We start from the raw sequence: 24676 nt of genomic DNA on the forward strand, positions 1-24676 counted from the left end.
AGTTAAACAATCTATACTATCTATGCTAGAAATATTTGATAGTGAGTTAGGATGACTTATAGCTTTGTAGACATTGAATTTCACGATTTCACCATCAAACTCCATTGTCAGTGTTCCGCTTCGAACATCAATTTTTGCACTTGCGGTACTTAAAAATGGCCTTCCAAGCAAAATATCAGATGAATTAGTTGAGTTATCGTCTTCCATATTAATAATGTAGAAATCTGCAAGGAAAAGTAATTCATTAACTTTAACAAGGACGTCTTCAAGCAACCCTTCGGGATAGACGACTGACCTGTCTGCCAACTGGATAATTACTCCCGTCTTTTTCAAAGGACCCGCGTTAATCAACTTATAAATAGGATAAGGCATAACATTAATGGAAGCCCCTAAATCACACATGGCTTTCTTAATGCCTACATTACCTATCTCAAAGGAAATAGCACACATACCTTGGTCCTTGTATTTAGGCAGAACTTTCTTTTACAGTACTGCGGAGACATTTTCTCCTACATTTACTCTTTCGTTACCTATTAACCTTCTCTTGCTAGTGCACAATTCCATGAGAAATTTCGCATAACGAGGGATTTGTTTGATAGCGTCGAGCAAAGGGATATTTACCTCCACCTTCCTGAACGTTTCGAGGATTTCTTTTTCCTCCTTCTCTTTCTTATCCTTTGCGAGTCTCCCTGGAAAAGGAGGTGGCATCCCAACTGGTTTCTGAATTTCTAATTCTGATTTGGCTTTTGGATTAGAGATCTGCTTTTCCCGTTCCTTGTCTTGCCCATGACTTTTGTCTGGAACTATTTCCAGAACTTTTCCACTACGAAGAGTTATTGCACTTACATTCTGCCTAGGATTCGGCTCTGTCTGGGAAGGTAATTTACCTTGAGATTCTAAACGATTAACTGCCATCGAGAGTTTACTAACTTGATTAGTTAACTCTTGTATTGATGCGTCTGTCCTCTGTTGATATTTTGCAGCATCAACGACAAGTCTCTCCATAATAGCTTCTAGAGATGTGCTCGGCTTGGGTGGCAGTTGCGGTGGTTGCAGAGGTCTCGGTTGGTATGATGGATTATATCGGGGATTAGCTCCGTATTGGTGTTTGAGAAAGGATCATAGCGTCTTTGTGGAGGTCCCGGAAAACCTCCGACAGCGTTGACATATGCCGTTGAATTTTCATTAAGGATTGGGCACAAATCCGTCGGATGTTCAGACGTAGTACATATTCCACACAGTTGGGTCAGATTCTTCTTTTCTGTAAACATAGATTGAACAATATTAGTCAGCTTATCCAATTTATCTTCTAAGGATGAAACGTTTACCCCATTAACCCGTGTTGTGGGTTCTGAATTCGGCCGATACTGTTGAGAATTTGCCGCCATGGTGGATATCAGTTCTCTTGCCCTTTTAGGAGTCATATTGACAAGCGCCCCTCCACTAGTAGCGTCAATCATCTTCATTTCCATAGGGAGCAAACCCTTGAAGAAATATTGAAGAAGTGATTGTTCGGTCAAACCGTGTTGAGGACAACTTGCACAAAGTTTTTTGTATCTCTCCCAATAGTCGTAGAGCGATTCACTCTCCATTTGGCGAATTCCCACTATGTCTCTCCTAAGTTCAGCTGCTCGCGATGTTGGGAAAAATCTGCCAAGAAAAACACGAGATAAGTCATCCCACGTTGTAATAGAACCGAGGGGTAAGTAAAATAACCATTCTCTTGCTGTATCAACTAAAGAAAACGGAAAGGCCCGAAGTTTAATTTCATCTTCGGTTACTCCCTGAGGCTTCATGCTCAAACAGACCATGTGGAATTCTCTCAAGTGAGTGTGTGGATTTTCATTCTTCAAGCCTCGAAAAGTGGGCAAAAGGTGAATTAGGCCTGACTTCAACTCGAACAGAGTTTCTCCGGTTGCATAGTTGATGCATAACGGTGTTTGCTCATTGGGAGCAGCGGCTAGTTGACGAATGGTTCGGTTTGCCATCATTTCTGGTTCTCCGAGGTTGTCTTCTGCTTCTCTTGTTTCAGGAAGTGGTTCGGTCTCAAGATCAATCACTTCAACTTGTTTCCCACGTCGAATTGCCTCTGCACGAATTGCTTGTCTCAACTTTTCAATGTCGGTTTCTAAGAGCCCTTGTCCTAGCTCAACTTCTGCTTTACTCGCACGTTTAAGAGATTCTATCTCTTTTCGTCATACTCATGCTGATTCTTCGATCTCTGGCTCGTATTCGAGATCTCCGGATGAAGATTTGGTCATGAAGAAGATTTAAACAATTGTAAGTGGTGCCAGTCCCCGGCAACGGCGCCAAAATTGATGGGTGTCGAATCCACCAATATAAACCTACACCTAATTTTGCAAATTTAAGCAGTATAGGGAGTAGGGTCGGTCTCTCAGAGACTGGGTTTGCTGCAAATTGTTACTCTCTTGACCAGATTTATGTCGGGGCAGTTGTCATGCCAAAGAAATTTGGGGGAGGATAAAATCAAAAACCTGGAACCTGAAATAAATAAATAAAATGCGTAAAAAGTAAAAGCTAAAAATAAATAATAAAAAACAGTTAAATAAATCTGAAGAAAAATAAATTAAAATAAGCTCAGCTTTAGGCACAGATTTTTCCTCGTCTTTGAACCGATCCTCGAAATTAGATGAACTCCTCTTTTCCAATAAGCTAGTTATAGCTACCAAGGACGTCTCGGACACCAACTCTTCTTTGTGTAAATTAGTTATGGAACGTCCAATAACTAACCATTACCGATCGAACAACAACGAAACGTTCGTGATTTAGAACTCCGGCAGCTTCGCGTTCTAGAAGAGCCTAGCTTGAACCAATACCCTCAACCGCGTGGGACATTTAAATCCGGTTACTACTTCCCTTGACGGAACCAAACAACAATCTCCACTTGGCACGCCAATGTGTTCACAGAAAACCGATTAGAAATGTTCCTTTCGGAACTCCAACTGTACGTCTAACCACACTAAATCAAACGATGTCTTTTTTAACTTAATGTTGATCTGAATTTTTGAGTTGACAAAATCATACTCTTAATCCGGAGAAATAATAAGTACTGTAATTTAGGAGTTAATTTGCTCGGGTGCTTAACTCACGGGTTTTGACGAGGCTAATTCCGGCCTAAAGCTGAAATGGATACTTAATAAAAAAAATTTGTAATTAAAAACTTGATTAATGACTTGATTCAAGACTTGATGATAAAATGAACAAAGTAGTCCACTATTTATACTAGTGGCTTTGCTAAATTAAGAGCCAACTAGTATAGAAAATCAAGGAATAAAATATTAAAAATCCCTACATAATCTCCCACTAAGTCAACAAAAATTTCAGTTAACTAATCTTGGAAAAATTCTACTTTGGTCCTCTTTCTTTGCTTTTTTCTTCAATCTAGCCCAATTGTCTCCTTTTTCTTCTATTTAGCCCCAAATTGCACCCCTGTACAAAATTCAACAAAAACATGGAAAAATTAGTGGTGCACTCTCATAAATTAACCAATTTAATTACATAAAATATGTAACTTTAGCATTTAATCAATCCGCTTTCGCCTTCATTCCGTATAAAAAACTCTCTTGGCCGACCACCTTGAGGAGCAATTTGTGAAGTAGCAATCACGAGGATTGGAGGAAGCCACCACGATCGTTTTTCAGAGAATCACCGAAGTCATCAAGAGTTTCTTCTTCCCTATTCTTTAATTTTGTTCTTAGTTATTCAACATGTTTGCAAATTGTTTTGACATTTTTCCATTGACAATGATGACTTAATTTTTTTTTAGCTGGAATGATTGCATTAATTTGATAAAGTTAATTTGACTCATGTTTATGATGTTTTGTGCCTCAATTGTTCATGCTTCCAATTAAAATCATTTATGTATTTCATGCATTAAAATATGTTTGAAAGCATTAGAATTAGTTGATAAATCCTAACCAGATGGTGATTAATGGACGCAATAATTGGAAGGTGCATGCTTAATTTAGATCCTAACCCGATTAAATTAAAGGTTCGTAATAACTCGAAAGAGATCCATCTAAAAACAAATAAATAGTAATGGTGAAAGCCCATTTTTGTTTAAATGTCCAAATGTTATTTTTTTGAAGGCAGAATGTCATTCTAAACTATTGTAATGGTCACATGGTCATTTTATGTTCTCGAAGTTATTTTTATGTGAAGAAAACTTCCTCTTTATATAAATATAAATTACAATGGGATAACTGCTTATTAATAACCTTAATCGGTTTAGGTTTTACCCTTATTATGGGAGGATCATATCCGATTGATCGAATATTTGCAACAAAATATAATCTCAAAAAGAAAATTAGAAACATACAATGTATGAATCTATTAATATATTACTCATACGATGTAAAAGTATGTATGAAAAGTTGATGTGACTGAATGGTTGAAGCCCCATACCTTTCTAAATTTTGCTCATTCAAGAACCAAAATCGTTGCTGACATCAAATACTTCACGTTCTCGAAAAAATAGGAATAAAACAAATTAATCAAATCTATTATAATTAATCATGAATTAAAGAAAAAAAAATTCTTGTAAATCCCCACATCTTGTGTCGAGGACCTCAGAGAATAAATCTATCCTCTATCATCAAATGAATAAATCTAATCAGATACAAATAGGTAGATTTTTATAACCTTTTTGGTGCATGTATTTTCAAAATTTCGAAGTAGCTCAATGGTTAAAGGTGTGGACATTTAGAGATTGTAGATTTGAATCCCCTTAATAATGGTTTTCCTTTATTTTCTTCTCTCTAGAGGTTATAGGTTTTATAATTTTCTTAACATAAACTAACATATGCCTTTGACTAGCTTAGTGGTTTGAAGACACTGAAATAAAGATTTGAGGTTCAATTTTTAAAATTTTTTTGCAAAATAGAAATTTTTAAGTGTCGGTATGGGTTTTCATACTGTAATTTTTGGGTTTTTTTTATAGTGCATTGTGCTGATAACATATTATGAAATAAAGGTAAAAGAGAATAAATAACAAAGAAATCGGAGAGCAAAAGAACTACGATATTTTATTGATCAATAGAGATATACACAATGCTTTTCCAAAATCTATATTTATAAATATAAGACGTATAAACGAGATAAAACTCTACTTCTAATTAATATTAAAGTCCTAAAGGACATCAAACTTATCTTGATCTTAATGGACATCAACTTAATAATAAGATATTCATAAAAATTTTAATATTTTTTAATCTTGTTATTTGTGTTTGTTAAGTTTTAATTTTTTTCCAAAGTTACAATGCTTTTTTTCAAAGTTCTCTAATCTTCAAATCTCTTCTAATTTATCTCCTATATTTTAAATATCAAAATAGGAATGTTTTTTTAAATAATTTCTTTTACTAATATTTTAATCTATTTGAAATATTATATTTTAATTTAATTCATTCATTTCAAATATTAATTTTAATATTTTTATTGAATTTTTCTAGGATGCTTAATTGTAGTATATAGGCATTTGACCATTTAAAATAGGGATAAAATGTCAAAATTTTATTAATTCTTTTTAAATTTTAATTTTTACTTATTAACTATGTTATTTTTTTATATTATTGTTATATTATATATTGGAGATTACTGTAACATCCCGCCTGACGAAGTGTAGTACCTAAGTATTGTTAATTGAACTAAGGCTTATAGTGTGACCCCCGAGTAAGGAAAGGGTTAGAAATTTATTAAGTACTAAAGGTCTGCGAAGGCGCCCTTGGGCAAAACTTTGACTAAGCGAGCTTTGAGGTTTGGCAGACTCTTCGATAGAATATACACCGCCCTAGCGGATAGATGAAAATAATGAGTCCTATTGTTAAAACCCTATTATGATAGGAATGATAAATATGTTGTTATCTTATTCTCTGATTAAACCATTTATTTAGCCTAATGAGGACTAGTCAGTATTGGACAAAGTTTCTGAAAATGAAAGGACGTGCATTTAAGATGAGAGAGAAAACTATTAGTCACGGGTACCGAAGGAAGGTTAGTGGAGGGAAATAAGCTTGTCCACTAAGTTTTCCTTTCGTATGCACCCATATAAAGCCAACCTTAGCTTCCTAAACAAGTTCTAAACTTTCTCTGGCAATTCATACTTCCTTTCAACAATTCTCTCTGCATTTTCTGGGAAAAGTGTTAGAGCCAAGGCCTGTTTGAAGGATTAAAGTTTGTTGTCATCAGCTAACTCTACCGCCGTGAAACTTGGTAAATAACAATTAAACTCTAGTTGTTTTCATGATTATTTATGGAACTCTAGGGTTTCATTCTTTAGGGATAGACTAAATATTAAGGGAAGAAAACTTCTAGATTCCGGGTTTCTTGATTAAGTGTTCTTGAAAGCTTGTTTAGTTCTTCTGAAAAACATGATCTAATGAGTTAACTATTTATGCTATAACTCAAGAAACTTCTCAAAGCTCTCAAGACAAGGGCAAGGGACCTGCTGTTTAGTCTCTATTTCATCTTCTAGTGAGTTCCTTCATACCCCGTGTGTGTGTTGTACATCTCTGGTTCAAGGTAGGTTTACTTGTCTAGTGATAAATCTGGCTTTTCATGTCTGAGTAAGAAATGAAAGGGCCTTACCTCGTGCTAAGTCATTACCCACTTTACTCTGAAAAAGGAACCATATGGTTAGAACAAAGAAATAAATTCATGGTGTTGCCTTCATTTCAAAGAGCATTGAACTGGAAGATCGCGATACATAAATGATGTTATGTAGCCTCTGGTGAGGCAAGTGTAATGCAAACCAGATTGGTAAAACGTAACAGAGGAAAAAGGAATGAATAAACGATACAATCTCTAAACACAAATTAGGGTTTTTGGCTAGCACAAAGGAGGTTGTCTGTACGAATGCATGGGCGTAGTGTATGCACCAAAATGAGCCCTATTATGTTATAATTTGTGTAAGTTTTGTATTCGTCTGTAACACCCCTAACCCATCTCCGTCGTTGAATTAGGGTTATAGAGCATTAGTGTACAAAACAGAACCTTAAATTCAAAACAGAACAAATAATACAACTTAAGTATAAATTCCAATATCTTATTCCAATCATAGAAAACATACACATTTGGGCCTTAAATCGAGCTTTCGGGGCCTAAAAATAAATTAAAAGCAATCGAGGATCAATTTGAATAAATTAGAAAATTTTGAGAAAAACATGAAAAATTATGAAAACAGGGGTCACGCAGCCGTGTGACATAGCCCAAACCCTGTGGACATTTGAAGTAAAGACACACGGCCGTGTCCCAACCCGTGCATCCGCCTATGTGCGTATTTGAAATAAGGTCACACGGCCGTGTCGCAAGCCGTGTGCCAAACCATGTAACAAACTATTTTGAGATACACAACCGTGTCGTAGGCCATGTCTCAGACCGTGTGAAACTTGCACTTAAAATGTAAATAGCACATGATCGTGTGACAATTGTGTCCCATGCCGCGTGCTCCCAAATTTACCCCTAAAACAAGTCAAATCAATACCAAACCTTGCCCAACAAGATACACCATTTACAAACACATTTAATTGACCAAAACACTCTCTAATAACACTCAAAACATACCACATCAATCCACTTATAAGTTCTAACCAATATGCCATTCAAAGGCACCACAATTCACACCAATTAATTTCATTCAAAAACATATTGTACCTTAAACATTCATCACCACAACCACACATCACTTAGCCATTTCCACTGCATATAAACATGCCTCAAACCATATATTACCATGCACTTAAAAATGAGCAAAAGCCACAAACTTGCCAAAACATTATAAGTCCAAACAAATATGTACACAAAAGGCATAATCACACAAAGATGTCCAAATAGCATTTTCAAGAACTCTCATTACATATAAGCCCTATACATGCCATTTATAACCATGGCCAAAATGACCAAAAGCTACCAAATTGATCGTTGGATAGTGTGATAAGACTTCGACAAGATTCCAACCGATCCGAGCTTCCAATGATCTACTAAATAAAGGAAACACAACAATGTAAGCAATATATGCTTAGTAAGTTCTTTAAAGAGAAATTTAAACTTACCAAAGACAATTTCATGATTAACCATTCAAGCATTGCTTAATCCCTATATGCACATTTACTTATAAATACACCACCATATAAGTTAGCATGTAATTGCAAACTTAAGAACAAGATAATCATAATAGGTAACATATTATATACAAAGTCTAAACCATTATCACACAATCAAACATCTTTCATTTTAACTATAAAAGTACATAACCATTCCAAATCACATACAAACCTTTGCATAATGGTTCAATCCATAGTTTCCTTTTCAAATACAACCTTTCCATTTGTTATCCTATATGGATAACTCCCTTTTCCACATTTTCATTTGTTATCCATTACGGATAACTTCCTTTTCAACCTTTTCATTTGTTCAGAAATGCGAAATATGTTTCCATGGTGTCTTTCAACCTTGGTCTTTTCCTTTTCAAGTATAGAGTACCATGATATATTTCATTCATGGTCTATTCCCTTTTCTCAATCAAAAAATTTTAAACTAAATTACACATATTATAAAGATATCAATGAATTCCATAATTTCAAATGTAACATTTTAAAATAAATGGTGAACTTACCTCAACAAAACGGCTGTAAAAACAGATCCAACAACTAATTTAACACTCTAGTTCCGGTTGACTCGTTTCTTGATCTAAATAATAATTCAACTAAATTATTACAATTCCAACACTCAAACAAGTAATTTTATGAAATTAAACCCTTCTATTATTAGTTTACATACTTACCCCAAATATTTATCTTTTTTATAATTTAGTCCCTAAACCCTTTACTTGCAAATTCACCATTTTTAAACCAAAACCATACTAACCGATTTTTACTAGAAGTTCCATACAGCCCATATTTACTAAAATTTCACATTAATACCAATGGATTTACACTTTCAACAATTTAATCCCTAATACTCAAAATCACTAAAAATCTTATAACAAAAATAAGCTCATTCATAAAAGAAACTTAATATTTCTTCAATAAATTTCACAAACACAACAAATTTATTCATGGAAAATCCCTCAACCTTTAACAGCATTGCAAATTAACCCTCGGGCTAAGTAGATTAAGCTAAAACGAGCTCAAAACATAAAAATCATTAAAAACGAGTCACAAAATCTTACCATGCAATGAATTAAGCCCTAGCCAAACGTCAAACTTCTCCTTTCATGGAGATTTCAGTTGAAACAAAATAAAAAAAGAAGAAGATGATAGTCTTTTACTTATGTGTTTTGTATTTATTTAACTAATTACTAATTTACCCTTACTTGTCAATTATTGTCCACTAACAATATGTATGGCATATTTACCAAATAAGTTTATTGTTTTGTATTTATAAGTCCATTTAATCCATTTACTATTAGAAACTCACTTTTATATCTTTCACAATTTGATCCTTTTTACCTAATTAACCATTTAAACTTCAAAATTTCTTAACGAAATTTTAATACGACCTTAAAATAACCCTATAGACCATAAATAAATATTAAAATATATAGTTACTCATCAGATTTGTGGTCCCAAAACCACTATTTCTAACACCACTGGAATTGGACTGTTACATCGCCAATAGGCTAGCTACATGAAACCAGTTTGTGGGGTGTCTTCGCCAACAAGAGAACTGTATGTCCCACTGTGTTAGGAAGAGTCTGTATGTTTGTGTAACAAATAGATATTCTAATGTTTACTTTAGAACTTACTAAGTTCTATGAACTTACTCCGTTTATCTTCCCTTCTTAGGACCACCGAAGAAGTAAATGAACTCTCAAGGACTACGCTAGAGGATACACTCTGTGTGAAGCTTATAGTGTTTTTGTATTATGCATGACAAATGAGGGTGGCATCAAGGCTTGAAATTTGAAGAACAATATTTTGTAATTAAATTTGTATTCACCAAACTGTGTTCTTTCCATAAATCCAAAATGAAGTTTTATGTCTTAAAAGTGTTTGGCCCTTAAGCTTAAATGTTTTAAATATTACTACTGTAGCAGATACCTATCTATTTTTGTAAACCTGAGATTCTTCCAATTATATTCCCGAAAGGAAAAGACTTTAAGACTATAACGCACCATTCCTGGATCCTCCTTAAGGGTCGGGAATGGGGTGCTAGAATTACCATCAATCAAACTTAGATTATTTGTTTTAGGGATAAATCTCAAAATTATACATGAACTTTGATTTAATGTGCAATTGTATACCTGAACTACAATTTGGTGTAATTATATACGTGAAACTCTAATTGTGGTTCAAATGTATACTTGAAACTTTAATTTTGATTTAATCATACACAATTAAAGAAATAAATACATATTTAAATGTATACTTGAAACTCTAATTGTGAAACTCTAATTGTGGTTCAAATGTATACTTGAAACTTTAATTTTGATTTAATCATACACATTTAAAGAAATAAATACATCAATTTATTTTTATATTGGATAAATATAATTATTTATGTATGCAACATATAAACATAAAATGATGTTATATCAATAATTGTGTTAATAATTTACAAGAATTGGATCAAATCAAAATTTCATGTATAAAATTGCACAAAATCAAAGTTCATGTATACAATTGCACATTAAACCATAGTTCATGTATAAATTTGGTATATATCCTTTTCTTATAATTGAATTGTTAAACTTCAATTTAATTATTTATTTTAAATATTATTTCCATTTTTTGAATTGCTTTAATTTTATTTTTTGATTAACAATTTGTGTCTTTCATTACATTTTTATAAGTTATCATTAATAAAGTATTGTTTTCGTTATTGTTATTATACAATACATACTTTCATTAGTATTGGAAAGCTTTTATATCAATATAGTATAAGCTCGACCCCGCATGTTATATTTCTAGTTATATATACTTAAAAGTGTTAATATGAGATGTTATTTTTAATAATTTTAATACTTATATATTTACAAATTTTATTTTTATTTTATAGTCAAGTGATTTGACAGAATACACAATTATGAATAACATTTTGTTTAGATGATTAGTTGCGGTAAGAATTTCATCTCTATATAATATAAATTAAATTAAGTACTAAATTAATAAAATAATAATTATAAAAGTAATTGATTAAATATTGAAGGTTAATCATCATAGTAGAAGAGAAAAAAATGAGAAAAAATAAAAATTGTTACAAAATAAAAGATAGAAAGTAAAGAACAAAGAAAATAAGAAAGCAAAAGAAAGATTATATTTTATTGATCAATCGAATATTTATAAAACTTCTCTAAAGTCTCTATTTATAGGCATAAAAAGTATAAATAAAGTAGAGATCTACTCTTAATGACTATTAGAATTTAAAGTACATCAAAATTTATCTTGATCTTGATGGACACCCACTTACTAAGATATTCATAACACTCCTCCTTTGATGTCCATTGGTAGATAATGTGTCTCGTTAAAACCTTACTAAAGATAAAAACCCTGTGAGAAAAAATTTCCTAATGAAGGAAAAATAGTACACATATCTATAATACGCATAATATACTGCCTCATTAAAAACTATACCAGAAAAACCCAATGGGACAAAACATCGGTTAAGGGAAAAAGAGTACTGCGCATATTTACTCCCCCTCATGAAAACATCACATACTTCCTCATATTCTACATATTCAATCTTGAATACTAGTCTTTCAAATGACAAACTTTAGGAGTTTCAACAATAATCATAACAAACTTTAATCATGATTCATCTATAAAAATACAAATAGGTATTTTCGATCATTTTATAATCCTCTTTCAACTACTATTGACTAAGTCAAATTTACCACATATGTTCAATTATTTCAATTCATATAAATGAACAATTTCCGATAATTTTAATATGCTTCGGCATTCTAAATCCTTCAAGGATTTTAATATAAACTTTACTCTATAGTGATTCATAAAAGGTTGTAACAACAACCATTAGACGCAAGTTAAATCTTTTATGAACTATCGACTAATAATATATCTAAAGGTTATTGCATCCACTAAAAAGAATATTATATCTTTTCATAATCAATGCCAGGGCTTAGCAAAAAACTTCATATTTTTATTCTACTTTTGCAAAACTACTTTATTTGTACCTTCATTGGCTTTATACCTTTAGGTATTTGGACTATTGGTCTAAAAACTCCACAAATTTAATTGTACTTGAGTTGTGTCTTTCTATTTTGACCAATTCATTCCATATCTATATTTCACAATAGATTTATTCAATATCCTCTTTTTATTTCATTATTTCAACAATAATATTGCATACAAACCATTGTCGACCACTTTTATTATTGGTTCGACATGTTCTCGAATTGACATAACTTATCGAGATCTCTTATTTTCACTATTTTAATGTTCAGTTTCAGGTATCTGAATCCCTTCTGGAGTTTTACTTATTAGTTATGTCTTGGGTCTCTTCTAGAGCACCCGCCTTCACTATATAACCATCTAGATTTTATTATTTTCTTTTATGAGATTTTTCATATTTGGAACTTATAATGAGTTATCCTTGTTGAACTTCTGGTTCAAATTACTCTCCCCCCTAACTTATTACAAGTTATTATTTCTCTCCCCCTAATGTCGGGAAAACTATTGAATCAAACTAGTAATAACAAATCATGTCATAATTGAATCTCCAATAAATTCAAAACATCTAATAATACAAGGAGACTTGAAATTAATATTTATTCTCAACTTTCTTTGAGGATTCACTCATCTTTTTGCATTGTGGTGGAGCAATTGGAACATATGTGCACATACAAAAATTCAAAAATGAGAAATATTTAGCTCTTGACTAAAAAATAATTGTAACGGTGAGTATTTATAACTTATTGGCTTGATGTGTACAACACGTAAATCAACATAATCTCATGTTGAAATAGGAAGTTTAGTTCTCATAAGTAATGTTTTAGATATTAATCATATGTGTTCAATCAATAATTTCTCTAAACCATTATGCCCATAAATAACAAGCTTTTACGAAAATTTCCAAACTCAGGTCAATAAAAGACCGAGATATAAACTCATCAAGATTAGCAAGAATGAATTATCTTAATTGCATAATCTAAAATTAATTATTTAAACAAGCAATCTTACAAACGACAAAGTTACAAATTGATAACACATATGTGATTATTTTGTAGATGCATCTTCCAGGAATCATATAATATCAAAATCATCCACATAGTGGATGAATGAGCCCATATTCATTTAAAAAATGTAAGACATTAAATCTCAACTTTAGCTAGTGAGTTTCTAATAAACAATTTTAATTGAGAACAAACAAAAAGGAGAATTCTTTAAATTAAAGAATCTCCTGGTTCTTCAATGAATGTCCATATGAATTCTCAATTAATTTTCGCATCATATATGATCCAGGATGGTCTAATTGGTCACGCCAAGTATTAAATGTATTTGTATCAATAAACTTCTAGTTTACTTTAATATGCATTTCAATTGTACTAAATTGTAACAAATTGATACTTTTACAATCATTCCTTTTACTTTGTATCTACATATAAGTACTATTATGACATTTACTACTGGAATTGTCTAAATCAATGTGAAGTCTATAATGAAGCTAAGTCAATAAATATAATTTTCAAATAATTTTATGCAATATTCGCTTTAGAGAATATGTCAGAATCTTCAAATATCCAAAAAAACATTATTAATAGCAAACTTTGAAAGTGGATCTTATTTTCCAGGTGTACAACAAGTACATAACCAATGACTTTTAATACACAAGTTTTCTCTCTCGCAAGTTCTCATCAGTAATATTTTTCCACGTAATTTTAATTGAGAACTTATTCTGAATATTGTAGAGTTATACTCACATTTAAAAAAGAAACTTGCAACTTCAGGTGCATCCAACCATAACAAGATTTAGATAGAATTATCATATTCTATTGCTTATAAGTAAATCTTTCACAATCAAATATTTTGTTTTCAACCCCTTAATGGGGATGATGACAAAAAAATATAATAAAGATAGTCCCAATCAATTCAACTTATAACAAGAGTAATAAATATAATTCAATAATTCAATCCTCTCTTGATTCATATGAAATATAATATTTTCTCACTCACAATCTCAATATGAGATCTATTATGAATATCTTTTAAAACCAATGGATTAACCATTACAAGATATTAATATATTAGCTCTTCGAAGCTTTCGATTAATTTTGTACTACCAATTATTGAAATAATATTAGTTTTATTTTCTTTTATGCTTGCGTTCACTTGAGGAATGCAATAGATTTACTAGGACAAACTTATAAACGTCCCAATAGATTCTTTATTTCCTAATCACCATCACAAACATGCATGGATTTCAAATCAAAATTTATCTATTCATGTTGTCATGATTAGTCTCCAATTATAATAAACATGATATAATAAATAAATCATAGTAAAATATACCGAGATTGTTTAACATCATTGTTATGACCACGGCTATTATCACGAGTACTATTACAAGTAGTAAAACAACTTTGTTTATGTAATAACATTTATAATCTAATAATAAAAAATTATTTAATAAACAAAATCAAAATTTTCATGTACGATGTTTGAAATTTATCGATACACATTGTACCAAATTTCAATACCACATATATGTTATAAATTCTTATGAAGCTCTAATCAAATATTTATAAATTCAATTTAAAAGATATAATACAAAATTTCAAGCATATTTGATAACAATAATTTAATTATCAAAATTTTAATCAACCAAATATCATACATATTATAATTTAATTAAAGAATCTTAGTTTAAAAGAAACCTTAAAGTAATAAATTTTTTTCATAAATAATTTTACCAAAATCAATCAATAAAGGAGAAAAACATATTACGTAAGGATTAAATAATTTTTTTTGCATAAAAGGGCATAAAAAATTTAGAGATTTATGTGTACTTGAGTGATTAAAGGCTCTAATGATTACCCATAGTGCGCAAGCCTTAATTGAAATAGCAATAACTCTAGGAGGCAATTGACAACAATAAATTTTGGAATATTTTTGTGACTTATGAGAAAAAACAATTAAAAGAGAAACGTGCCGATAACGTGTTATAAAATAAAATAAAAACAGAAAGTAAAGAACAAAGAAAATAAGAGAGCAAAAGAAAGATCGTATTTTATTGATCAATCGAGATATTTATAAAGCTTCTCTAAAGTCTCTATTTATAGGCATAAGAAATATAAATGAAGTAGAGATCTACTTCTAATGACTATTAGGATTTAAAGTACATCGAAACTTATCTTGATTTTGATAGACATTCACTTAATAAGATATTCATAACAAAATTATATATTATTATGAGAATTAAATAAAAATAAATATATGAGTTGCATTATAATAATTAGTTAAATACATTTTCTTTTGAATTTGGGAATGATTATTACTGAATAAAATTGACAATTATCAATAAAATTTAAAAAAGGGCATATTTTGGACACAAAGTATTATGTATTGTTAATATTCAAACTATTTAAAACGATCATTCAAATCCAATAAATAGAATGTTTGAAATTCCAATTCATTAGATATTTACAATACAAGAATATTTTAATTATTTTAAAAATAATAATTGCAAAATGAAATAATATCTTAAAATTTCATGTTTGTTTAGTCATTTTGAATGTTATTTTCATATATTTCTAGGTTTAAATAAGTTTGAGGTGAAATCTCTTAAAATCGTGTTGTTGTTTGAGATACAAATTTGTATTCCTTCAAACTTTGGCGGCCAAAAAAGGAAAAAGGCAAAACCTCCTTCTACCTCAACTCAACCACCTACTTGGTTGACTTGGTCCTATTCTCAGCTAATTTGCCTGTGCCACTCTTTACTGCGCCACGTTTTTTAACTACCCCCTATTTTATGCATTATCTCCCTTTTAAACTTTTCTTTTCTTTTATTTAACTACTCATTTGTTTTTTTCTTATTTCTCATAATATAATATTTTTTCCGGTGCTTTAATTAATAAATACATCTGTCCATTTTTTACCCATTTAAAATTTAACTCAATTAATCTTACCTAAATTCATTTTAATTCAATTTGATTTTAAAATATTAATTTTTCCACGATTAATATAGTGAAGTGACATTGAATAAAAAGTAATTTTATAAATAATAATAATAATAATAATAATAATAATAATAAAAGTATATTTTGTGGAATGATATTAAAATAATGAAATAACAAATATTGCTATAGTGATTATTAAAATGTAAGTAAGGAATGCGAATGTCTTCTCTGGAAATTGCTAGTGTGTGTTTACCTCCGATGAGGTTAAAAATAACGGTGGCGGTGAGATTAGTTACTGTAGCAGTGAGATTGGATACTGTAGCGGTGAAATTAGAAACAATGGTGGAGTGTGTATTTGGATTCAAACGCAGCTGTAGCGGTGAGGTGAGAATAAAAAATGACTATTAAGGACATCAGATTAAAATTGATATAAAATAAAAGTTTTTTAAATTATTTTAATTTTTTAAAATTATTAAATATGTGAATTTATAAATTCATTTAATAAAATATTAAAATGTATCTTCCAATATTTTAATGAATTATATAATTAATTTAAATTATTTATTAGATAAAATGATAATTATTTTTAATTTTTTATAGTTAAATATTTTTTTATAACAATGGTAAATATTAATTTTACAAATAGTAACATTATACTTGGATCAAATTTTAAAGTATCTAAACGGATGATTTTTAATAAAAAAAATATAGTAACATAAGACATAACAAGTTTCATTATTACTAGAAATTAGGTTATGATACAAAATGTTTTTACCAATATGGATTCATTAAACTAGTTGCAATGGTTTCCCTTAACATCGTGATTTCAAGGTCACTTTCTCTGTTAGAAGAACTCGATTCACCTCTGTCAAACTGGCTTGAAGAGATTGGCATGTCAGGTATATTCTCAAATTCTCAAAAATCCTCATCATTTGACCAAGCATGTATTCGAATGTAATTATGCAAAACCATTGTTGAAATAACTATTAAAACTTGCTTATTGAATGAATAACTTGGAATATCTCTTAATATTGGCCATTTTTTTCCACACTCCAAATACTTGATGATTAAATATTATCATTAAATATTAACGGTCAATGTTAGTAAAAGGATCTATTGTTAATTCAAAAACTCAATTGGATGTAAAAAGTTCAGAAGGATTCAATTGATTATTTTGAAAAAAAATTTGAGAGCTTAGAATACCAATAAGCCTTATTATTTTGAGCTGAATATCAACATCTCAAGCCCCAGAGTCGTAGAGCTCGTTCTCTAACCCCCCCCCCCCCCAAAAATCCCTTGTTTACAGGCTCCTTTTGTATCATAAAGAATATACAAGCATGTAAAATGATTTGATATTACGGGAAATTAACATTGTTAACATGATTCAGCAGATTGGAGTGACTTCCATGTAAATGACATCTTCACAAGAACGATAATACAGAATACAAGTACAAAATATTGTAGAATGTGAGATCTGTTCGCAATAAATAAGATATAACATCCTACTACATTCCACATTTCATATATATACTTGATGGGCTGATCGGCTATCAGAGACTGAAGATTCAGAAGCACCAAAACTGATTTTGAAATCGAAGGAAATGCAAGTTAACTGTTTAATTCCCGATCCTGATAATGTCATCTTAAGTTTGTAGGAACCCTGCAAAATAAAAAGTAAAGATAATTACCTATTTATGTCAATTGTAATGTAACTGGTTGGTGAACGAAGCCTAAAAGAATCTAATTAGGATCTCAGAAGTTTGAAACCCATATGATCTGTTTTCACTTCCCACCAGAGTTCTTTTAGGATAGAACCACCAAGGCAGCTAAATGGAGCTAATACATAGGTGCTACAAAGGATAAACCTCTGGATTCTGGTCACTATTGACAGTTTAAGTATGTAACCAAGTATAATAATAAAAAAGTAATCAACCAAGTGGAGCATATCTTCCATATGAAAAACTAGAAAGAGGGAGAAATTACCAAATTGACTACATTCAGAAATCTAACAAAAATCCCAAGTGAAAGCAAGCTCTAAAGAAAACCAATTAAGAAAGATTAATCAATGGAATGATAGCAAACCAGTTAGCAGAATACAAGAAAAAAGGAGCTGAAACAGTCTATTCATGACTGCAGTGAAAGACGGACTTGGTTATAAGTTCATCAGCTTGTGTGCAAGACGAGGTCCTTGGTTTGAACAAAGGCGTTGGAGTTCTACTTTTAAAGAGAAACGGCAGCCAGTAGGTGGAATATGAAAATCCCTTGAAATATTCATTACTCTAAAAATTTTAAAAATATAAGTTCAAGTTACTTCTTCTTTGAGATTATTTTTTTCGATCACTCCAGATTGTTTACTTTTGTTCAGATTACTCTTTATATAGCTTTGCTAATGGTTGGAGCACATCACAGGTTAACAGATCAGGAGCAGGAAATAGAATATCATTGCTTTAAGGTCTCTAAGCTCATCGTTCACTAAAGAATATCAAACAGGCAAGGATTTAACAGAATAAAGCCAGGGTAGCATAATTTGAAATCAAAACAAGTTACAGTCTTCTTATTCTTACTTGAACCTTAGAGAATATCCTGTGCAAGGAAGTAAGTACAACACAATATAGATATATGAATGTAACCATCCATTTTATTAGAAAGTTTAGATTGGTATTAGCAAAGGATGTCACATATGAAAAGTGTTTATGAGGTTTTCTTACTAAGCCTAGCAAAACTTGAGGATATTGAGTCGTTTATATAATACAAATGTACATACAAATATAAAAATTGAAGTGAGGCTTAGAAAAGAGAGATACTAAGATCAATCATGAAGCATTGCAAACAACCGGTGGTTTCTTTAACTGAATATATAAAAGAATAGGTTAGTTGAATATCTCAAAAGTTCAAGTTATAAGGGAACCTCACAAGTGTTATAATTTGAACATAGCTTCGAAAACAAAAAGTGTGTCTCAGTTAAGTGAAACTTACAGGTGGAGTAAAACCAGGTAAAACTTGATTGTGAGAGAGCACAAAGTTGCCAACTGTAATAGGGCAAGATGTTTCCTCACAAAGGTCATGAGTTTCTTGATGGATATGAAACCCAAAGAAGTAAACTTCAATCACCACTTTGCCACCAGTGATAGCTTGACATGCAAAAATGCATTCATAAGATGCCAAAGAAGGCCCCCTCTATGAACCGTAGATGTGAAAACAAAAGGCAATTCTCATATAAATATAAACCAAGTGTACCGCATAAAAAAAGGCACTCATTGACACAAATGAAGAAGGTTCTCAATGCCAAGAAATAGCTTTGCCAGTAAAAGACAGCACAATTCGAGCAATTAAGAATGAACTTTACATGCAAGAGCATAGTCCACTAAGATTTGAAATTTATTTACTAGATAAATTGGATAATAATGTAGGGTATTGTAAATCAGAAAGAATACTAGGAAGAATTAATTTTCATCAAGAGGGTTTCAAAAGAATTGATAAATTAATGATATGGGTTTTGGGGTTGTGCTGCAACCTGAACAGTACTGAGACCGTTATTTAAGGGTTTTAGGGTTAAGTTTGACAAGAGCTTTAACCACTGTTTCATACAAGTCAATACATGGAAGGTTAGATTCTTAATTAAAAGAAAACCTGAAGCTTTTAACCTAGATTTGTTTAACCTTCATGCTTGATGTCCCAGAGATTTAAACATGGTATGATATATGATCTTCAAAGACCTTTTAAATACATGATAAACTGAAGAAACAATTGTATTCATACTCCAGTTTAAGTAACATAGATAAAAATTATCCTTACACACTTCTAATCTTACCCACAACAAACTTAGAAAAAGATTTTATTATCTTTAGTTTATGATCCAGAGAACTAAACAAACCCTAAAGCTCCCCCCCAAAAAAAGTCAAAAACCATTTAGAAATTGCAAAAGCTGAAAGTTACCAGTAGAAGCTGAGATCGTGAAGGTGGCCGGTTTCCCGCTAATCACAGGATTAGGTGATATGTCGACTCCATCCACTTTTACAACGTAATTACCTTTATTATCTGCATTGATTTCAATCTAGGAACTCAGGCATATTGAACAAACAAAAAGAACTAAAAGAACTGAAAAGCGATTAACTCAACCAGAGGCTGAAACTATCTGAACAACAGCAAATCACAAGAACCCAATCAATACAATAGATAACTGAACAATTCCAGCTCTTCAGTTGGGAGAAAAAAAATAAAAATTTTAAATCATATCCAGGCATGATAATCATGTAAACAGAAAATAATAATTCAAACAACTGGTGGAAGCATTGAGTTAAAATCAATGAACGATAGAAGCAAAGATAGAAAAAGTTTGAATCTTGGGAGAATATTTAGATGGGTTACCTTAGATTCAAAGGATTTATCTCTATTTTTCGTGAGCAAGTAAGGAGAAGTAAATTTCTGGCATAGAATTGAGGGAACCTAACCTCAATGAAAAAGAAAACGTCTGAAGATTTTCCCAAATCTGAAAACAAATAAGGTTGGGAAAGAATATACTTTATAAAATTGTAAAATAATAAATGAAAATATGGGCATTTTTGTCTGCAATAAAACTTGACTGCCCACCGTGTTTAAGCTGGAGCTTTTACCTCCAGTTGGAAATGAGGCTGGCAGTGAGGTTCAAACCTTCAACTGCACCTCACTATTATTTCTCCAAACACCAACACAGTGCAGGGAAAAAGAATATTCCTTTAAAATTCTATCTCACTATGGCTGATTCTGCATCCAAAGGAAGCCTTAGTCGGTCGATGATCAGGAAACGAAAAAAGTAAGGTTTCAAGAAGACTGTGGTACTGCAGATGTTAAAATGCTAGAGGATTTGGATTTGTCGTCAAACGGTTCGGATTCACCGATTAAGGTCTCTTGGAAATAGATGCTTCTTGGACAAGGAGATTATAATCAAGAAGAAAGGTTTCGTTTTGCTAGTAATTAAGGGTGAGCAAAATTCAATTCGACTCGAAAAAATCGAAAAAAATTTGAATTTCAAGTTAAATGAATCAAGTTATTCGAGTTAATCGAGTTATTCGAGTTAATCGAGTTATTCGAATCAACTCGAATTTTTTTTTTAAATTTCGAGTTCGAATCGAGTTGGGTTTTCGAATTCGAATAACTCGAATAATTCGAATATCAAACTATAATATTTTACATTTTTACCTCAAACTCCCAAACATTTTTACTTTTCCCTCAAAACTTTTACTCTTTCCCACTTTCCCCCCAAAACTTTTACTCCCCTCCCAACCCCCAATCTACCCAAAATTCATTTCCCACCAAAATTTTACTCCCAAAAACCCTCAAAACCTTTTATTTTTCCCCAAAATTTTTACTCCCTCCCATTTTTTCCCTAAAACTTTTATTCCATTTCCATCCCACCTCTCATCTGCCCCAAACCCTCCCCCCTCCAATTTTTTTTAATATTTTCTCTCCAAAATTTTACTCCCCCTATTTACTTTCCCTCAAACTTTTATTCCCTAAAATTTTTTTATTTTCCCCCTAAACTTTTACTTCTCACCCTTTACTCTCAAATAAAATATCAAAATTATCCAAAAAAAAATAACTAAACATAAATAGTAATAATTTTATTTATATCTACTATTTATATTATTAAATTAAATTTCACATTTTATATTATTTATATTATTGAATTGTTTAGTCATATTGAATATTTATATTAAAATTAAATTATTAATTATGCCATAAAATATTCGTGTTAAAATTTTATATTGGTATCAATTTCACATTTTATTTTTAAAATAAATTTTATTAAAAAATCATATTTTTACATTTAATATATTTTTAATTCCAAAATACATAGTGACAAGAATCTGAAGATAATTGAAACAACTAAACAAGTAAAGAAGCTAACCAGTATATAAAAAGTTAATAAATAAATTATGAGGTGGTGAAAGTTAATAAAAAATTTGATTAAGGTAGACAAATTTTATTACGATAGGTGATAGTGGTTATAAGGACCCAAAATTATTTTTTAAAATTTAACTCGAACAAATATATTCGATTCGATTTGATTCGATTCGAATTCCATCTCACTCGACTCGATTCGAGAAAACTTCAAATAAAGTTAGGATGATAAAATGATATTCGAAAACTCGATTAACTCGAAAAATTTTTATTCGATTCGATTCAATTGAATGCTCACCCCTACTAGTAATGATAGTGCTGAAAATTTTGATTTCCTGGAAGGTGATGTTAAAAAAACTATGGTTAATGGCATTCCGGCTATAGAATTTTCGGAACGTATTCAACAGATCTTGTTCAAGGATATGGAGACTACGGTGGTGCTGAAATTGTTGGGTCGGAATATTGGTTACACAGCCTTGTTTAATTGAATTAGTAGTCTATGGCGTCCAACTAAGCCGTTCCACCTAATGGACATCGAGAATGGATTTTTTTTGGCTAAACTACAGTGCATCAAGGATTATAATAAAGCCCTTTCGCAAGGGTCTTGGATTATACATGGCCAATATCTCATTGTTCAGCCATGGACAAAGTTTTTCGATCCCAAGAAACTTTACCAGAGTATGGTTTTGGCGTGGATTAGACTGCCGGAGCTCCCGGGATTCATGTATAAACGGAGAATTCTAGAAGAAGTTGGAGGCTTGGTGGGCAAGGTGGTCAAGCTTGATCTTAATACTGACAGCAAAACCAGAAGTCGTTTTGCTAGAATGGCTGAATGGACCTTGATAAACCTTTAGTTTCCCAAGTTATGGTGAATGGAGAATTGCAAAGGGTAGAGTATCAAGTTTTACCGACTATCTATTTTTCTTGTGGAAAATATGGCCACAAAGGAACAGTGTACTTCACCGGCGGCAGAGAAGATTAGCGTGTCTAGGGAAGTCAGTGATAACACAGAGTTGGTTGATTCAACGCTTGGGGGCGAGGGATCGACGTTTGGTCTGTGGATGGTGGTGGAGCAGAAATCTCGGAGGGGATAGAAGGATTTACGAAATCAGAAGGGAGAAAATCAAGGAAAAGCAAGATTGGGTTCAAGATAAGAAGGAAAGTCAGGATTTAAGGGATGGGGTGCTAGAAGATAGGATTTCCGGGGGGATGCTAAGAAATTTAAAAATGCTGAGGGAGAAGCTGCGTGATTTTTGGGAAAAGAGAAGGTAGGTGAGTTTGAATCGTCAATGGACTTTTCCAAAAAAGGTGGTGAAGTTTTGATAGTTAATAAAACTAGGCCAGGTTTCATGTGAGAAAGGCCCGGATGGTATTGGTAATAATGCAGGACATAATGTTATTTTTTTGGTCTAGAAAATCAGGCCGAAAAGGTTAATGGTGATGGGCTGATTAAAGAAGTGGTTGAGGACTTGGGCTTGCACTAGGTGGGGCTTATTACTAAAGATTTAGCTAATAGGCAGGTTAATAAAGGTGGTCCAAGAGAATCTGTTGCTGGTATCTTATTTGTGGGGTCTTGGTCGACTAAGGACCAATATTTCGATGCTGAGGGTTTTCCTGTGGGACCAAAAGAGCAGCGTGCTAAAACTATTTCGTAAGGAGTCGATTTGGGGGTTAACAAAAAAATAAATTCTTCTCGAGCGGATTTGGTAAAATTTGCTAACTCCATAGGTGATCCTACTTTGACTATGTCACATTATAATCCCACCTTCGAAGAGTAAGAAGAAATTATGGTTAAATTAGATGGAAAAGCACTGGATCCAAGAAATCACACGGCTGTTGTTTTCAAGGATATGAATATAACCAATAAAAGACAAAATCTGGAAAATGTTACAGAAGTTGGGGTTAATCCCAAAAGCCAAGGTTCTATTGAGAATGATGGAAGGAGCCAAGGTGGGAAAAAACTTAATAAAACTATCCGTAATCGTGGGAATAGTTTTAAATCAGTTAGGACTGCTCGGGTTCCATTGTCATAATCTATGAATTCCTTGAATGAGTTAATTAGTGCTCATATCGATAAGGAAAATATCAAAGGATCAGATGTCTCTGAAGGAGTGTAGAAACTTGAGCATTTGGGCTCTAATTAGTAAGTTAGTTTCTATTCTCTTTTTTATATCTTATATGAATTTGACGATTTTTTTTTGGAATTGTCAGGGATGTGCCAGTCCAAAATTTCCTCGCATTTTTTGTGAATACTGTTAGTTTGCTGGAAATGAGGGTTAATGGATTTAAAGCTAATAAGATTATTTCTAGTTTGGGTTTTAAGTTTTCTCACAGGGTGGAGGCTATTAGTTTCTCTAGAGGCATTTGTGTGGGTTGGAAGGACTCATTATATGTTAAGGTTTTATGCAATAATCCTCAATTTATTTGTGTTCAAGTGCGTAAAACTGGTTATATTTTACCTATTCATATTGTTTTTGTGTATGGAAGTCCTGATAGACAGATGAGGAGGAAACCTTTGGGAGGACCTTTTACCTGTTATTCTAACAAACAACACTCATTGGATGGCTATTGGCAATTTTAATGCTTTACTTTGTTCTAGTGAGAAGAAAGGAGGGCGTTCAGGTGGGAAAGGTTGTCCTCTTTTTAATGATTTTCTTGAAGTGTCTAATTTGCAGGATTTAGATTTCAGGGGGCCTCCATTCACTT

The 24676-nt window shown here is 31.7% G+C and overlaps 1 protein-coding gene across 1 annotated transcript; it reads right to left on the reverse strand.

The window, feature by feature from the left end:
* Positions 1-17428: 17428 nt before the first annotated feature.
* On the reverse strand, positions 17429-22343 carry LOC105771837 (uncharacterized). The gene is made up of 4 exons (XM_012593228.2): positions 22269-22343; positions 20027-20144; positions 19067-19221; positions 17429-17750 (listed from the first exon to the last, which is right to left on the reverse strand). The coding sequence occupies exons 1-4, from the start codon at positions 22341-22343 to the stop codon at positions 17610-17612; spliced, it is 489 nt and encodes a 162-aa protein (XP_012448682.1). The 3' UTR covers positions 17429-17609.
* Between the last annotated feature and the right edge of the window lie 2333 nt (positions 22344-24676).

This window comes from Gossypium raimondii, chromosome 6 (assembly GCF_025698545.1).
Source record: "Gossypium raimondii isolate GPD5lz chromosome 6, ASM2569854v1, whole genome shotgun sequence".
Classification (NCBI taxonomy): Eukaryota; Viridiplantae; Streptophyta; class Magnoliopsida; order Malvales; family Malvaceae; genus Gossypium; species Gossypium raimondii.

What these genes read in the sequence shown, in the direction of transcription:
- LOC105771837 (XM_012593228.2), bottom strand. Translation starts at nt 22,343, where the DNA reads ATGCCATTAACCATAGTTTTTTTAACATCACCTTCCAGGAAATCAAAA. An exon ending in CACGATCTCAGCTTCTACTG is followed by an intron (nt 19,222 to 20,026) that starts GTAACTTTCAGC and finishes TTGCATGTCAAG; the next exon opens with CTATCACTGGTGGCAAAGTG. An exon ending in TACCTGGTTTTACTCCACCT is followed by an intron (nt 17,751 to 19,066) that starts GTAAGTTTCACT and finishes TTTATTTTGCAG; the next exon opens with GGTTCCTACAAACTTAAGAT.